Genomic DNA, 19,030 nt, shown 5'->3' on the forward strand with positions numbered 1-19,030 from the left:
AATTCGTACCACTATCCGCAAGTATACGGTAGTTGTACTACCGGGGTCGATCACGAGGACTAGGTTGTGTTAATACATTCTTAAACTAGATCAAAGGTGATGGAAAATATTGATTACAAGGTGTTTGTGAAAATGTAAATATGAAATGAGGGTCAAATGAGCAAACGAAACTTGTGTGATGAAAACGATTGGACACGAATGTTGTTCATTTGATGTCTAGGTCAAAACACCATTCCCATATGTCTATGATCAATGTTGTTCTAAGATCATTCAATCAAGGTTTTGCCAAGATCAAAAGCATGAAGGATAAGACATCAAACCAATAGAAACAACTAAAAGAGTACCATAGATTGAAAACCCAACATCCATACACAAAAGGGGGACCCCTCCCCCACAACTAGGGTTCTACTCCATACTCAAAGGAAGAAAACAAGAAGAAACAAAAGAGAACATGATAGAGAAGAGAAAGGAATGCTTAGATTGGTCTTCAATGGTGATGATCACTTCTCTTCTTCTCCAAGTCTCCCAAGCTCCAAGTTTTCCCCCAAGTGTTTTTTCTCCCTCCTCAAATGGCCAAAAGATCCCTTTTTTCTTTCCCTCTTTCCTCTTTTGTTCAGCAAACCCTAGGGCTTTCTTCTTTCTCACTAATGGGCTTGGAAATGACCCAAAACAACAAATGAATTTCGTCAGACAGAAATGGGCAGTCTCTTTGTGTTTCAGGGCGGGAGCCCGAATATGCTTCACATTTTCGGGCGGTCGGCAGAACTTATGGGCGGCCCTCCTGAATTTTCTGTTAAATCTCGAGGCTTCTATCACTTTAGGGCGGCCAGATCTCTTTCTAGGGCGGTAGCCTGTTTCTGCTCTTGTTCCACATTCCGCGTTTTCGTCTGATTTTTTTCGTTGTTTTCTCCCGGAGACTTCACTGCACCACCTGGTCCTGAAATGGACAAAACAAGGACCTACTCTACCCCTAGACGACTCATATGCACATGATTCTGATGATAAAGATCCCAATCACTCATAAAATTCTCAAGTAAAGATGATATGATCAGTAGATATCAAAGAGAGCTTTCCAATGATGTAGAGAATGTATGATTTGGACTTGTAGAGTGAAAGTTATTGGACTTGCAAGATCTGACGTTTTCTGAGCTTCACGTTTTCCTTGGAGACACTCCAAATGTTTCTGGTTCGTCCGTGATGTTCCGTATTCCATGTTTTCCACTCCTTTTTCTCTCTTAATGTGTGGATTCCTGTTTAAACACCAAAGAACACAACCAACCAATATCGAAGCCAAATGTGCCCTACAATGTCTACAAATATATAAAATCGAGTGAAATACGTTAGACATCCTATATCAAAACATCACCCGAAATACGTGTTATCAGGTACTGGCATCAAACATTTGCACAGTACTGACTCACTCGTCAACCGGTACTGGAAGCAAACACTTGCACAGTACAAACTCACTCGTCAACCGGTACTGGCACCAACACTTGCACAGTACTGACTCACTCGTCAACCGATACAGGCACCAAACATTTGCACAGTACTGACTCACTCGTCAACCGGTACTGGTATACATACAAATCCCTCTCAGTTTATTTCTCACATCTCACCACATCCTGGCTACAGGTTTTAATAAATATTCATTTATTTCACGCATTCCAAATTCTTCTTTCTACTTCACAACCACCCTTATTCCATTTCCACCATTTTTCTCAGCTCAGACCATTCAGTCCGACCCTTTCGGCCCTTCTGGTTTGGCCTCTGGTTCCCATTCGAGTATGTGTGTACTGTGTCTGGTCCGTTCGGTCCGTGTCTATGGACCGTTTGTGCGTGTTGGGGTCTGGTCCGTTCGGTCTGTAAGTCTGGACTGTTCAAACAAGTTGGTCCAAGAACAGACTTCCCGAGTTGACCGGAAGTGTCGAAAATTGTCCCATGTGTTTGGACCATCCGGACTGGATGTCAGTCCGTCCGGACTGGGCTTCTGGTCTTGTCCAGTCACGATTCTGTGATTCTGGTCAGTTTTCAATCACTCCGTTCTCACTCTTTTCTTAACCAAATTTGATGTCGTTTATTTCTACACGTTCTTTGAAATTTCCTCTTTCAATTTCATGCATCAAACTACAGATTTAAATACAATCGAATGATGAAAACAAGACCACAACAAGCCAACTCGAGCCACTCACTTGTTCTTGGATCAGATTCGGTTTGAGTCTGATTTGGCCAAGATTGAGTGATGTTTCTTTGTTCCTCCGCCTTGAGATCTCTTCTTTGGACACTCTAGGAATGTTTCCCAACACTTTCCCGAGCTCATCTTCTCTCCTCTCTTCTTCTTTCTCTCCCTCTCTCTTTTCTTCTCTTTTCTTTTTCTGCAACTTCAGAGCCCAGGAATGACTCTTGGAGCAGATTGGGAGAGTCTTTAAGGGTTGTGGAATGATCTAGGAGACAATCTAAGGAGTCTAGGGGCAATTAGGAATGCCCCTTGTCGTCCTAGTGCGTGAAAACGGCGATTGGACCCGTGTGTCGTGCATTATTCGCGTCCAAATAGTGCTTACTGACAGTTGGTTCGACCCCACCTCCTCAGTCCGTCCGGTCTGATACGTAGTCCGTTCGGACTGATTCTGTAATCCGGGGACTGACTTCTGTAGTCCGTTCGGACTACATTTCTGGTTCGTTAGGACTAGCTTTGATTGTCTCGTTTTCACTCATTTCTTATCCGAATTAAGTCCCGTTTGTTTCTAAATATTGATAGAAACTTCCTCTTCCTAATCATGCATCATATTCATCATGTTAACACCATCACATGATGAAAACGAGCTCACATAGACCCAACTCAAGCATTCACATTAATTCTCTATGTTTTTAGGCTTGTTTTATCTTTATTTATTCCCAAAAATTATTTAACTAATTCATTAGAGAATCGGGGTATTACATTCGCTATAGCTAGAATCGAAATCGACTCCATCACCTCTCGATCCCTGTGTTCGACCCTGATACTACATCGAATCCGTACCCTTGCGGAATCGGTTTAGTCTAAGTTTTTATCACTTGACCATCCATTCACCTAGATTATCACGATCAATGGGATGCTAGTGTCGGCTGAACAAAAGATTAAGATTGATAAGAGCATCCTTGTCGTGCAATCTAGAAAGTGTTCCAAAAAGCGAGCATGAGGAAAAGAAGGGGGTAAGAAATCGACAAAGAAGACAAATGTTACCATGTTGTCGAAGTCCAAATCGGACAAGGGAGAGTGTCATTACTACCACGAGGTTGAACACTGGCGTAGAAACTGCATTTTTTACTTGAAGGATTAGAAGAAGAAGAAGAAGAAGAAGTTTACTGACTTCAAGTAGCAACGTTACAGAAGTGTTTATCTTCTTTATCATAGATATTGGATACCGCATGTACCTCACACATTTATAAAAATGTATAGGAACTGCGAAGAAGTAGAACGTTGGTGAGAGGTGGAGCGAATCTGCGCGTCGGAAATGGAACAAAAATAATGTATGGTATTTAACGTTTTCAACTTCTCTAGATTCTTCTTTTTCTTTTAATGTTTTTTTTCATGACGTCAAATGTTATATGTAATCTTGGTTTTAATATTTATTATATGTTTATATTAGAAAACATATCAAATTATCTTCTTATCTCAAGATATATTGTTTTGAATGTTTGTTTGGAACTCATAAGTCGTGTTGAAATCGCTAATCGAACGAGTTTGCGACCTAGATGATCTGGGTCGAGTCACTCTCGTTTACATCCCTTAGCTCGGATAGTATAACGGAGAATTCTACTTATTACCAGCACCAATCAATTCCATCATACAGATTTGGCTAAGATTTCATGTTACAATACTAGTATATACGAATATGATAGATCATATATTTTCTTTTGTTAGAATAAGATTTATTAATTTGATAACCTTTACACGAAATCCCTTGCTTTGCGATGACGTCTTCAATAGATGCAATCCGAAAGAATGAACACTTGAGCATATTTTTATTAAAGAAAAAGCAAAAAAAAAAGAACACTTGAGCATATTTTTATTAAAGAAAAGGCAAAAGAGAAAAGAAAACGAATATATATACACATCAGTGTAAAAAAAAATAAAGACAAATATGGAGATTCCTTTTCTAATCAACGGTCAAGATTAACTGGTATTCTAATATTGGGATTCTTCTTGTTTTGTCCTTAAACCACAACCCACGCTTCAAAAGCTTAAATTTCCTTAAACCACAATCCACGCTTCAAAAGCTTAAATTCAAACACCGTCACTTTAATATCCTTTTGCTTCCCTCCAAAATATCTATAATTACCCAATTTAGGACAGAGACACCGACACCGACACTAAGTTCTGTTTTACAAACCTCGATTACGACGTTACGTTTGTTGCGGAAGAAGCAACGAAAATGGACGTGGAGAAACGTTTCCGTCAAAGTTTAAGAACTGATAGTTTACAACAAGAAGCGGATAATGCCTATATGGATGAAGGAGAACAACTACAATACATGGATCAAGGTAACGTTCAATTGTTATTGTTTTACTTGCATGTACTCCAATTCTTGAAGATGACAGTGAGCCAACTCCAATCGACACGTTACGTTTATAGTGCGTTACTCACATATAATACGGCAACAAATCGAGATTCTGTCAGATCAAGAAAAAAAAATATCGAGAAAATTTGGTGAAATTGGCCAAAAATGAAAAAAATTTCGCAAGTTGTTCTTTTTTTCCGCCAACATATACCTCTTTTTTACAGTAAATTACCCAATTTAATAAAGTAACCTAATTTCCTAAAATTAGGCATCTCACATTTAGCCATCAACAACATCATTACCACTTTGTTACCTTGCGATAAAAATATCAGAGACTTTTTGACCAACAGATATTTATAAAATGGAAAACCGTTCTAAAGTTTATCAAATTAGAAATCATGAATGTTTTTTAAGTGCTCTCCGAAAGTCTTAATATGGTATGCACCTATAAGAATACAGTTTTCATTACCATTCAAAAACCATACATTAAAAACGGGCGCAGGTCGGATATACGGATTTTTTAGTATCCGATCTCGACTTAATCCTTGAGGATTTTCAAGAGATAATGTCTTAGTATAGGTTTTGCTAGACCCGGATATCCGCGGTCTAGTTACCCGAATCCACGTAAATATTAGAAATTTCGTTTTTCTTGATTTTAGGGATATATTAATAATTTTACATAAATTAATCTAGGTATTATTGTAAATATATTATAGTAGAAATATGATCATAGATGTACGCCTACATGGTACCCACGGGTAATCTATCGCGGATACGTACAGTCCGAGTTATTATCCACGTCGCACCTGTTACCAGTTTTCGTTGGTTATCAATTATCCGCATCCCGAAAACCTGCGAGACCGGATACCTGAAAACGTGCGGGTCTCAAAACTCTATATTTGTATGTGAAACATAAAAATGTATATTATCATGTTCGCTATGAACAGATGAGACAAGACAAGAGAACATCACATATATCTCCCTTTTCAAGAGCATAGACAGAGGAGACTTTGACGCCATGAAAGAGTTTCTCAACAAAAACCACGAGGCTTTAACTTCCAAGACAATGTCAAACGGCGACACGCCTCTTCATAAAGCCGTGTTGTCGGGTCACATCAAGATCGTGGAAGAGATTGTTCGACAAATTCACGATCCAAACTTCTTAGAGACGAAGAACGATAGCGAGATGACTCCTCTCACTTATGCTGCGACCGGAGGTATTGTGAGAATTGCAGAGTGTTTGGTGACTAAGTGTTCTGATTTGGTCAGCATTGGGAACAAGAAAGGGCATATTCCTGTCGTTGTAGCTTCCTTGTACGGACACAGAGATTTAGTTCGGTATCTATACTCTGTTACTCCTCTGCGTGATCTCGATCCATCTGATGAATCAGATGAAAACAAGGGCAAGAATGGTGCCATGCTCGTTACCAACTGCATAGTCGATGGATTGTACGGTAAATATGAAACAGAAACTCAATCAAATCATATTTTTTTTATCACAAAATATTCTAAGACAAGAAAACATAAAAGGGAGTGTTATCTCATGTTTCTGCTCTAATTTGGTCATATGTTTCGCTAATGTTGTTTTCTTTCTCTGTGTGGTATCAAGATATAGCGTTGGATCTGATACAACGGTACCCGAAACTTGTATATATTAGAGATTTTGATAACGATACAGCGATCCTTGCTCTCGCTCAAACGCCTTCTGCTTTTCCGAGCAGTACTAATCTTAGAGCTTGGCAATGGTGGATATATTCCTGTGCGTATATATCGATCACATATATATATCTTTGAATCTACCATATTGTAACTTGTTGCTGAAGAAGATTTAACGTGTTGTGTCGTTGATGCTCTGAAGGTATTCACATACATAAGCCTCATGAAGTTCCAAATTACCATAAACGTACTAGAACCAGAGGTACATATATACGGACCGTAATGATTCTAATGTTGTATTTTCCGACAAATTGATGATTATACGGTCCATTATATATATGCAGGAGATCATACGTTCCGAGACAAGGTGTTGAACTCCCTCAAGTTTCTCTGTAAGCAGTGTCTTCGAGCAGAAACCCTAAATTATAATTTGATCTTGAAGTTACATTTTTCTTGGTGATTTTCGTTTTATATCAACTCTTCCCTAACTATGATCAATGCGGGATGAAACTTACTGGCAGTTCCACATATAAACCAAATATACAAACTGAAGCTGGGACATATCCAAGCAAAAGACATATTAGAGAAAATCTGTCGAGAAATAGCAATCCTAGACTCGAGGCAACACGAGAACGCGTGTCTGAACCAGGCATTGTTCAAAGCCGTGGAGAACGGGATCGTTGAATATGTCGAAGAGCTAATGAAGCATTGGCCGGATATCGTATGGTTCAGAGACAAGTTCAAACTCAACGTATTCCTATGTGCAGTTCGGCAGAGACAAGAGAAGATATTTAGTCTGATTTACAAGATGGGAGGGAAGAAGAACATCTTAGCCACCGCTTGGGACAGGAACAATAATAATATGTTGCATCAAGCTGCGTTCAAAGCTCCATCTTCTAGGCTTAATCCTATTCCAGGTGCAGCTCTTCAGATGCAGAGGGAGTTGCAATGGTTCAAGGTCAGACTGACATATATACAGTTAAGCTTCCCACATGTTATTCTTTGGACAAAACCATACAAATCTTTTTTAACCCAAGATACTATTTGAAACGTTTCTGCAACTTTTGCAACTCGATTTTCTGCGGTTTCCGTATTGCTTTCTCTTTTTGAGTTTGGTTTCGATTTATGAGTTTGGATTCTCCATTTGGAGATGATTTTTTTATTTTTTTATTTTTGCAATGTTCAAATCCGATTCACAAGTTAAGTAATCCACCACCGATACAAAGGATCTTCTTACACACTACTAGTGGACAGGAACATAGAACTATCTCTTTTAACCCAAGCAAACTGTTTCTGCAACGTCTACAACTCTTGTTTTGCTTTGTTTTCTGAGTTTCGATTTTGGTTTGAGGCAAATTATTATTTTACACACACTTAAATCTTAAATCTGTTGCTCCTTTTACAAACTCAAGTTTTAGAAATCAAATCACTTGAGATGTACTTTGAACAACAACCAAAACGATGACACAAAGTTTCTCTCGTAAATAAAACCCTGCATACATATGTTCATTACAACATAAAGTCATTAAATACAAAATAAAACAGTTACAAACTTAAAAGTTAAAAAACTGACATAAACTTCTAAAAAAAACTACCCATTAACAACAGCAACCACTACTATTTCCACATAAAAAATTAATTTTCTGAAAATCCAACAAATACCACAAACTTTTGAACCAAAATACTAACAAACTCCTCCTTGGTTCAAAGTTCTACACAAATTTGATCAGAAAAGTTGGTCCATTTCATTTTCTTCAACCCTATTCGCTTCAACTTCAACATTCTTTGTATTCTTTTCTTTGCAAATCTTCTCAACATGTCCCATTTTACCGCATTTCCTGCATTTAACATCGGGTCTTTTCCAACATCTCCAATATGGATGACCTTTCTTACCACAATGTTTGCACGATTCAATGAATTGCTCACTAAATTTTCCATTTTCTGCAGAATTTATTCTTTCTTTTGCTATTAAAGCACCTTCCACTGATCTTCCTTTTGCATAAGCCTCCTTTGTTCTTGTGCTTGAAGGGCATTAAGAACTTCTGAGAGCTTGATTTTTGACATATCTTTAGTGTTTTCCAAAGATGCAACCGTTGCTTCAAACTTTTCCGGTATAGAAACCAAAATTTTTTGCACAATCTTAACATCTTCAACTTTAGTGCCAAGAATTCTTACCTTGTTGATTATATCGACAAGACGATCGACATAATCTTTTACTGACTCGCTTCCCTTCATTTGTTGTCGCTCGAACTCTCGCAACAAATTCATGACTTTCATTCCGTTGATTTTTTCGTCCCCTTCATACTCCTTCTTCAAGAAATCCCACATCTCTTTGGCAGACTCCAACCCCATGATCTTCGTGAAGATCGACGGTGACACTGCCGAGAAGATGCAAGACATGGCCTTTGCTTTACTCGCCATTCTCTCCTTGTACAACTTTATTTGATTCGCTGTAGGATTAGCACCCAATGGAGTAACTTCATAGTCCTCTTCTACGGCTTCCCACAGATCTGAATCCTTCAAAAACGCTTTCATCTTCACAACCCAGACTTGGTAATTCTCACCATCAAACACCGGTGGAGTAACTTCATAGTCCTCTTCTACGGCTTCCCACAGATCTGAATCCTTCAAAAACGCTTTCATCTTCACAACCCAGACTTGGTAATTCTCACCATCAAACACCGGAACGGGGAGAGTTACACCAACACCAACATTTTGATCCATTTCGTTTTCACTTTTTCAAAAAAAAAAACACTCACAGATTCCGAAAGATCAAAACCCCTCTGATACCACTATTATTTTACACACACTTAAATCTGTTGCTCCTTTTACAAACTCAAGTTTTAGAAATCAAATCACTTGAGATGTACTTTGAACAACAACCAAAACGATGACACAAAGTTTCTCTCGTAAATAAAACCTTGCATACATATGTTCATTACAACATAAAGTCATTAAATACAAAATAAAACAGTTACAAACTTAAAAGTTAAAAAACTGACGTAAACTCTTAAAAAAAACTACCCATTAACAACAGCAACCACTACTATTTCCACATCAGCAATTAATTTTCTGAAAATCCAACAAATACCACAAACTCAAATGATTCCGACACGAATTTTGTCTTCCCTTTCTCATCTCTCTCGTAGACATTGTTTTCATCAAAACGCACAATTTTGAATTGTTTCTTGTACCTCAAGAAACTCAGCAAAATGTTTCTTCCGCATTGGCTGAAACTGGATTTTCTGCAATTTTCGGCTTTCCTTTCTACTCTTTCGCAGTTTCGGTTTCTGGGTTTTGATTCTTGGCTTTCGGTTTTTGTGACTGATTCAAAGGAAGTGGAAAGTCTAGTGCAACCGAAGCACAGGAAGATGCTGAACTCAATACAAAAGAAGACACCACGAGCTCTATTCACAGACCAGCACAAGGAGCTGGTGGAACAAGGAGAGAAATGGATGAAAGAGACAGCATCTTCATGCTCCGTAGTTGCTGCCCTAATCGCTACGATGATGTTCTCCGCCGCGTTCACAGTCCCCGGCGGCTACTCCGAGGGCGGAACTCCGATCTACATCCGCCGGAAATCCTTCATGGTCTATATCGTCTCTGACGCAATCTCTCTCTTCACTTCCTGTGTCTCTCTCCTCATGTTCCTCGGAATCCTCAAATCTCGTTACCGGGAAGAGGATTTCCTCAGATCGCTTCCGACAAAACTGATCGTGGGTCTGGCTTCGTTGTTCCTGTCTATGGCGTCGATGATGGTGACGTTCGTCGTGACTCTTACGATGACGATTCTCGTCGGCGACAATGTCTTGTCGTGGGTTTCTGCTCCATTCATATTCTTGGCCGTTATTTCTGTCGGAATTTTCGTCGTTCTTCAGTTCCCGGTGCTTGTCGAGATCTTCTGTTCCACGTACGGACGCGGTGTTTTTGATAAGCCTCGCTCTTAATTAATTTTATTAAATAATCTGTGTTTTATGTTAATTAATTTGTTTTTGTTTGTGGCTGAACCCGTGGCCTTGTTAAGTTTGGGCTTAGCCCACTATATACCGAGTTTTCAGGCCCCTTTAATTTCAATATTTTTTGAAACGACCCCTAAACTAAATTATGTATCTAAAATACCCCCAAACGATTTACTGACCTATAATTATAGGCAATATTCAATTTTCTTTTAAAATTTCATTTTATTTACATGAAAGGTACATGAAAAAAGCATAATAAAAACTTTAAAAGTTAATTATCAAGACTACCATTTTTCTACAAAAAATTTATGGATATTATTAACCTATATTATAAGAAATTGCCCTAATCGTACAACATCATATCATATATACTTTTGTTTACGTAACTTTTTATTGCTTTGTAGCCGCACAGTGTGTTATTTACTTGAGTACAAACTTTTTAGAAATCAAGGTGCAGTAGTTAATAATTCATTTTATAATCCAAATTATTTCTACTATTTTGTCGGAGGTATAGTCGAATGATATATAACTTCACGTGAAATAAGTTTCAAGTAAAAAGTCAAACAGATGCGATTTCTTTCAAATCTAAATATGAAATAGTTGAACGAAATTCTTTTTAGAAATAAATTTGTAATTTAATGAAAACAGAATTCGAATTTAACCGAATAAAATTTGAAACGAATCAAAATTGGTTATTTTTATAAAAATTAATCAGATATAACTGTACGTGAAGTAAGTTTGAACTAAAAATTTAAATCAGATATAATTTCTTTAAAATCGGAGTATGAAACAACTGGATGAAATTAGAAAGTAAATTTGTAATCTAATGAAAAGTGAAACACGTTATAAGATTATTTTAAAAAAAGGTGTAATTTTTATAAAACTAGAAAAAATGAACTAAAAATGAATGAAATCTCCGCTCCTTCTTAGTCTATATAGAGAAAATATAACAAATTGAGAGGTGAAGGTTACATTGGTGAGAGGTGTAGGTAAGCAGACATGACCATGGAAGGAAACGTGTACAATATACGAAAATACCTTTTTCTTTGCTTTGCTTCCAATGCAATGTCTCATGTCACATCTACGTCTCCTTACATACGGTATGTACGCATATACAGGTGCCTGCATATTCTTTATATATACATATATATATACACACACGATCGTGTTCATGTAGATGTGTTTTCCTTTTTTTCATCATACGTAGCGATGGGTGCAAGGCTCTTATCAAAAGACATTCAGAGTTCCCACCTTTCTCTTTGGTGCAAACACAGCTACTTCCGAAGTCTGTCCAAGTGCCACGTGTCCCTCTCTCTGTCTGTGCATGTTGTTGAATTTGAAAGCTTAGAAGTTAATTAAATCACATAATTAAATACCATTTTTGGGCATTGTTTCTTTTTAATCTAAAAATATATTCCTTCCTAAAATTAGAATAATATTTTGCTAAATCTCCTTTGTAAATTCCTAAATTTGGTTTTTGCTTTGGACCCAAGTAAAAAAACTTTAGCTTTCCGACAAGGTTCCTCCTAGACGAACGCATGTATCTGATTGAATTTGATATCCAATTAAAAGGAACGTTAGGGCCCAAAAAAAAAAGGAACGAGGGATACCATATCAACTAATACCAAATCAAAATTTATTATGTAATATTTATAATTTTTGTTAAAAGCGAGAGAATCTACACAAATAAAAATTACATTTTAAAAGAATAAATAATATTTATGTATATATGGTACTATACACCTAATACATAAATTTCCAAGATATTATGGAAACTAAGAACTTAATCTATACAATGTTTGTCATTAGTTTCTCCCACGTTTAATAATAAATATACAACTAAATTCTATACTTGTAATAAGTTATCGATTTCGGCTGAAAATATTACCGAAGGATAGCAATTATATATCAATCTCTCGGCATGAGAGGAAATATATGGTCGAACAAGATTAATATTATAACATATTAGACATCATCGAATTTTTGATTGGACGTCTAGTATCTACCAATTGAATCTAAAAAAAAGGAAAGAAAGATCATGAATGTAAATTATAATATTGTTTAGATTTACACATAAAAATAAGACGACTAAATTTTATATATTCCGTTCGATTAGTTCCGAATTCTGTATAATTCATGCAAATAAGTGAAAGTAATTAACGTGTAGAAATTTATAAGAGTTTAGGATTTAGTAAGCCATAATGAAATATATAGAAGTATCTATACGCTCAGTGTTAGTACTTTTGTGCAATTTTAGGGTTTATCATAAGAACTAATATTAGATGTGACGGGCGAATTGTCTCTACAAAAATATTTTACATGGATTCATTTTGAACTTACAAAAACGAAATGAATGTAAAAACTAACTCATGCATGCATGCATACATATAAACATGCATTTAGGCGAATCTATAGATTTTATTTAGCATTGCATACCAATATTTTAAGATGAATAAGTACTTATTTTTATTAGAGAAACCAATCAAAATCATCATCATCGATCGAAATAAATAATCTTTTTAGAAAAATAACAATTTAAATAATTTTCACCAAGACTAGCAGGTGCCCCACATCCACCGTCGTAGCCATATATGCATACATGTGTGACGTACAAAGGTATTTATAAACCGACAGACAGATGAAGTCAAGTGTCAAAATCTAATTTTATTATTAGATTATTAAAAATGAAAGCAAGCTTTTGGGTGGTTGTTTACACATTAATCTTGGTTAGTTAAGGTAGAGATCTGGGATTAGATGATTGGATTAATATTAACATCTCCAAATTAAAACACGCTAAAAAAAAGTTTGGTGGGAATAGGTCTTTGAAAAGGGCATTTGAACTTTGCATTCTTTGAATGTCTCTTTTCCATTACTTTAGTTCCAAGCTTTACATTTATATGGTACATTATCATAGCATAATTGTATTTAAATGGTTCGTTATAATACAAATGCCCATTACCAAATTTATTACAAAAATACATACTAGTTTTTTATGATGAAAAATTAGAAGATATTTAAAATATAATCATTTTTTCTTATTTAAAAAGTACTTATATGTGAACGTATAAGGTTGAAAAAAGCTATATATTGATTCAAGATTTCATGAAAACTTGAGACAATCTGTCAAAATAATATGTATAACTATAGACATATTTTTCTTTCAGATATATAAAAATGAATCAAACCTTATCAAATATTATATAATAATACCAGAATAAACAAAAAAAAATGAAAAAATACAAATGAAATGAATTTTTTTATAAATATTTTTCTAAATAAAAATCGAACAAACCGAATAAAATTCAAATTAAACCGAAGTTTAACATAAAAAAATGTTTTTTTTTTCAAAATTAGAAGAAAAATTGAATAACTTTATATAAAAAAGTTGAAATATCCAGATTTAGATATATGTAAATTATTTTAAAAAATAAGATATTCTATGTGCGCAATTAAGTTGTTGAACATATAGTTGATCGGCTTTTGAAACCCATTTAAATATTTTAGATTTTAATTATATGATATTTCAAACTGTTTTTAAACATATTTGTGTGGATTTATTCAACTTTTTAATAATAGTTATCTTTCCGAAGGAATGATCCAAAGTTTGGTGGACACATATCAATCTAAGGAAAGTTTCAATTTCAGAGAACAAAGTTAAATTAAAATATGACAATATCCATAACAATGATAGCTCGAAGAATAAAAATATTACACCTTTCTTCTCAAGAGAAAAAAAATAACACAAATAAAAATTGGCAAAATGGAAGATATATAAGTTGATGGGAAAATTAAAAGAGACGTTAAGTCTCACCTATATTTGCTCTTCTAAATCTCATCTTCATCCTCCTATGTTAACATCTCATCATTTCCTCTCTCTCTCTCTCTCTCTCTCTCTCTCTCTACCTCATGGCCAATGCCGCCACCGCCGGAGATTCCCGCCGCCGCCTTTCAGCTTCCATGTAAGTTTTATATATCTTCCTTAATTTTATGGGATTGTTTCATTGGAATATTACTGTGTATTGATACGGTATAAATGCAAATTTATTTATAGAATTACGTACAACGCTAGGTTAACGCTTAGATACCCTTATATCATTATTACTGTTTGATATAAGAAATTTCGAGAATTATATTTTTGTTATTTTTTTGTGAAGCAGAGAAGCGATATGCAAGAGGAGGTTTAGGAGGAACAACAACGGGAGAGATGTGGAGAAACGTTTATATTTTCAGACACAAGAAAAGAGTTATGGGTGTTGCAAGTTTCAGATTGTGAAGATTGTGTTGCTTATGCTTGTCTCTGCCACTCTCTTCACCATCCTCTATTCCCCTCACCATCCTCTCGCTCGCTCTTCTTCACGGTGACCTCTCTCTCTCTCTCTCTCTCAAACAATTTTAATTCTTGATTTGAATGTGTAGCCATCTCTAACTCATTGAAAGACACGATAAAGATCGAGTTTTTACGTATAAAAGATGTTGAAAGATTGAACCCTTAAAACCCCACATTAAAGAACAGATTCTTTTTACCCTCCTAGACCCTTACGGTTTGTATGGCAATTAATTAAAGGCAAATAAATACAACGATTCTGTGGATTTTATTAATGATTGAAAATTGATCGGTAGAATCGTAATTTTTCCTTCCCTTTTGATCATATTTTGTAGCGGTTTGACAACAAAATTAAAAATGCTCATATTATGAACAAAATTATAAAACAAAATACATATTTGCACATACATTCATGTACGTACACATAAATACATATATATATATATATATATATATGATTAGCACCCAAGTGGGTGGCCTGGTGGTTGGGTAGCACAAAGTGCTTCCAATCAACTCAGATTCAATCTCATTGTACCAATTATTATAAACAAAAAAAAGTATATATGTGATTAGGGTTAGGGATGACTTATTTAGTTAATAACCGAACTGAATAACACATGATTATAACTGATCAAATTCGATGAAAACCGGATCCGAAAGATGAACCGAAGAAAAAATAACAAGAAAAACTGTAAATTAGTTTAAGAATTAATGAGTATTTTTGTCATATCCGAAGCGAATTCGAACTGAATATAACCAAATTGAATCGAACCGGATTCAATATAAAATCAAATGGTTATAGTTTTTCTAAAATCGAAATAATCGAAACTGAACTAAAACTCGAATAAGTCACCCCTATGTACGACAATCAATATTTAACTTGGGTAATATGACACTGGAAATTCGGTAACACGACAATTCTCCCCCTTCCAACTTCCAATTTTGTTACTTCCTAAGGAAATAAGCTGGCATTGATTTGTCAAGTAAAATATTTAAAGTTGACATATGGGATGAATAGTTGGGGTGTATATATAAACACATTTTTTTTTGTAAAAATATATAAACACATTGTTGTGTATATATAATTATCATTATATTGTATGGTTATTTTGTGAAACAGATGGATATGGGGAAGACAAGATCCACGGTATGTCTCAGACTTGGACATAAACTGGGAAGATGTGACCAAAATCATTAAGACTATCGACGACGACAACGACCACCAAACGGGAACGAATACCAGCCGTACGATCGGCGTCCTGAACTTCAACAAGAACGAGATCCAACGATGGAAACGGCTGGTAACAGCCAAGAAGAACAGCAACAACAACAAAAACCAAGAAGAAGAGGAAAACATCGTCGCATTGCATCTTGATTACGCAGACAAGAATGTGACATGGGACTCCCTGTATCCAGAATGGATCGACGAGGAACAAGAAACAGAAATACCCGTTTGTCCCGATCTTCCAAAGATTCAAGTACCCAGAAGAAAACTCGATCTGATAATTGTAAAACTTCCATGTCGGAACGAAGGAAACTGGTCGAGAGATGTCGGGAGATTGCATCTGCAACTGGCTGCAGCGACCGTCGCTGCGTCGGAAAAAGGGTTTTTCCGGGGACACGTAATGTTCGTGACGAGGTGTTTTCCAATCCCAAATCTGTTTCATTGTAAGGATCTCGTGGCTCGGAGAGGTGATGTTTGGATGTACAGACCGAATCTTGATGTCTTGAGGGAAAAGCTTCAGCTTCCTGTTGGATCTTGTGAGCTCGCTCTTCCACTCGGCGTTACAGGTATATGTTTCTGTTATTTCTGCTCGAAATATATTTGAAACATATATATATATATATATATATATATATATATATGTATAAACTTTATTGCAGTTCACATTTCCTAGTTTAATTTTGTAAAAACATTAACTGACAATATCACCTAGAAAAAATGTTAGTTCGATTGCGTTTTCACAAGAAATTAAATATTTCTCCTGCATAGTTTCTGCTAAACTCTCTGCAGCTCTTCTTCTGCGTTTTTCCGGTTTTCTTTAATTTCATTTGTCGTTTTCATTGCAATTTTAATTATTGCTTTTCGTCTTCCCCCCTTAAATTTTAAATATCTGTTAGTAATCGAATAATAATTTGTTAGAACTTAAATGCATACTAATAAACTTGAAAATTGTGAATTTTTCATTTGAACTGATCTTAAATTATTTGTTTAACAGAAATCTTGTCATTGTGATCTAACCTGTAAATCTGAATTCTGATGAATAAAACAGAGAGACGAAGCTCGGAAAACCCGAGAAGGGAAGCGTATGCGACTATCCTCCACTCGGCTCACGTCTATGTATGCGGTGCCATCGCAGCTGCGGAGAGCATAAGACAGTCGGGTTCGACCAGAGACCTTGTAATCCTTGTCGATGAAAACATAAGCCCTTACCACCGAAGCGGCCTAGAAGCCGCGGGATGGAAGATCCGTACGATACAAAGAATCCGAAACCCTAAAGCCGAGAAAGACGCGTACAACGAGTGGAACTACAGCAAGTTCCGGCTATGGCAGCTGACGGATTACGACAAGATCATATTCATCGATGCCGATCTACTGATAATGAGAAACATCGATCTCTTGTTCTCGATGCCCGAAATCTCGGCCACGGGAAACAATGGAACCCTATTCAACTCGGGCGTGATGGTGATCGAGCCCTGCAACTGCACGTTTCGGCTTTTGATGGATCGTATAAATGAGATAGAATCATATAACGGAGGAGATCAAGGGTATCTAAATGAGATTTTCACTTGGTGGCATCGGATTCCGAAGCATATGAATTTCTTGAAGCATTTCTGGGTAGGGGATGATGATGACGTGAAGCGCAAGAAAACGAGGCTGTTCGGACATGAGCCGCCGGTTCTGTATGTTCTGCACTACCTGGGTATGAAGCCATGGCTTTGTTACAGAGACTATGACTGCAACTTCAACGCTGATATATTTCTTGAGTTCGCCAGCGATGTTGCTCATCAACGCTGGTGGAGAGTTCACGACGCGATGCCTCAGGTACGTCTCTCTTTTTCTTTTGGGTTCTAAACGTGTTTTTTGCTCAAACGCGGGCGGCGTTTGCGTCTGCTGTTCCACACGTGTTTTGGCTCAAACGCGAGTGGGGTCTGCGTCTGTGGATGCAATCACCTCGGGAACCGCTAGCCAGTAGCCAGCTTTTCGCCTATGCGTTTGCGTTTATTAGAATTTACTATGGTGCCCTCCACTAATTTTAAAAAAGTTATAAGCAACAAATAATTACGAAAACCAAAATTAGGAATCTAAAACTTTACATATTTTCAAAAGGTCGAGCACAAAGTTTTGAAATTTTAAACAATTTGAATTTGGTAGGGAAAAGAACAAATTCAACCTATTTGACCCAAAACCGGGATCGATTTTGGTTCAATTCAACAGCATTTCTTCAAATTGGATTTCCTGAAACCAAACAAAATTTCAATTAAATATATAAGAAGTATTTTAGAATGAAAATTTATTTAGAAACTGGATAATATTATCCAAGAAAACGAAACCTAACAAAACTAAATATCTTTTGATTTTTCATTTAAGGATATTTTTTGTACTACCCAATAATACAGAACATAATAAACAAAACCAAAACTAAATTGCTTCAACCCGATAAAAATTCTAAATAATCATAATTTTATAATTCATCATTTTATATGAAAGTAACCTTGATTTAGAAGACACTAACCATCATGTCATTACACGACAAAAAAAAAAAAAAGGTTCTACACCAGTTCTGTTACTTGAGGTCCAAGCAAAAAGCCCAGTTAGAGTACGACCGCCAACAAGCAGGGATGGGGAATTACTCGGACGGGCATTGGAGAATCAGAATAAAAGATCCAAGATTCAATATCTGTATCGACAAATTATGCAATTGGAGAGACATGTTGCGTCATTGGGGCGAATCCAATTGGACCGACGACGAATCCTTTGCTCCGACTCCTCCTGCCATCACCACTACGGCTCTTCCCGGCCACACGTTATGACTAGGGCTGAGTATTTTTACCTGAGACCTCCGGGTTTCTGGATACCTTGTTTCATGGTTATCCGAGATTCATTACTCGTAAGACAATGAGATAGAGGTCGGATTCCGTATATGTGTATGTTTGTGGGTTTTTTTTCTCCTTCACAGGAAGTTATTATTATAGAAAATCTCAATGAAATATGTACATCTTATTAAATTTTTGTTTTTAGTTATTTTTTTCCATTCGAAATAAGAATTTTGATGATCGAGGAACATATCTCAAGCTTCGATCTGTCTAAATTTTCGGATTTTGTATATATAAAACGTTTCATCGACACAGATATGATAATGGTGTGATAAATTGATTTTGGTTATGATTGCTAATTGTTACCATATCAGTAATTAATAATAGTTATGATTGTATGATTGAAGAGCTGATAAATTTTACCAATACATAAATTTTCAAAATTTTCCTGTTTCGGGTTTATGGATATATAAAAATACTAAGATTATTTGGTTTAAACAGGTGAAAAATAAAAA

General features: G+C 36.1%; 3 protein-coding genes across 4 annotated transcripts; 2 read left to right on the forward strand and 1 right to left on the reverse strand.

The window, feature by feature from the left end:
• Window positions 1–4,183: 4,183 nt before the first annotated feature.
• On the forward strand, window positions 4,184–10,268 carry LOC104821176 (ankyrin repeat-containing protein ITN1). Its single transcript, XM_010551977.2, has 7 exons — window positions 4,184–4,521; window positions 5,486–5,992; window positions 6,148–6,297; window positions 6,397–6,456; window positions 6,539–6,586; window positions 6,716–7,152; window positions 9,530–10,268. The coding sequence occupies exons 1-7, from the start codon at window positions 4,413–4,415 to the stop codon at window positions 10,139–10,141; spliced, it is 1,923 nt and encodes a 640-aa protein (XP_010550279.1). The 5' UTR covers window positions 4,184–4,412; the 3' UTR covers window positions 10,142–10,268.
• Window positions 7,675–9,287, reverse strand: LOC104821175. Its single transcript, XM_010551975.1, has 2 exons — window positions 8,867–9,287; window positions 7,675–8,758 (listed from the first exon to the last, which is right to left on the reverse strand). The coding sequence occupies exons 1-2, from the start codon at window positions 8,916–8,918 to the stop codon at window positions 8,163–8,165; spliced, it is 648 nt and encodes a 215-aa protein (XP_010550277.1). The 5' UTR covers window positions 8,919–9,287; the 3' UTR covers window positions 7,675–8,162.
• A 3,756-nt stretch (window positions 10,269–14,024) lies between the features above and the next one.
• On the forward strand, window positions 14,025–18,765 carry LOC104821177 (UDP-glucuronate:xylan alpha-glucuronosyltransferase 1). 2 transcript variants are annotated; one of them, XM_010551980.1, is made up of 5 exons: window positions 14,025–14,112; window positions 14,311–14,511; window positions 15,598–16,268; window positions 16,751–17,523; window positions 18,249–18,765. In XM_010551980.1, the coding sequence occupies exons 1-5, from the start codon at window positions 14,060–14,062 to the stop codon at window positions 18,510–18,512; spliced, it is 1,962 nt and encodes a 653-aa protein (XP_010550282.1). In that variant the 5' UTR covers window positions 14,025–14,059; the 3' UTR covers window positions 18,513–18,765. The 2 variants fall into 2 exon arrangements, with proteins under 2 accessions (XP_010550282.1, XP_010550280.1); XM_010551978.1 differs by having other exon boundaries at window positions 14,038–14,112; window positions 14,308–14,511.
• The last annotated feature ends 265 nt before the right edge of the window (window positions 18,766–19,030 follow it).

This window comes from Tarenaya hassleriana, unplaced genomic scaffold (assembly GCF_000463585.1).
Source record: "Tarenaya hassleriana unplaced genomic scaffold, ASM46358v1 Cleome320, whole genome shotgun sequence".
Classification (NCBI taxonomy): Eukaryota; Viridiplantae; Streptophyta; class Magnoliopsida; order Brassicales; family Cleomaceae; genus Tarenaya; species Tarenaya hassleriana.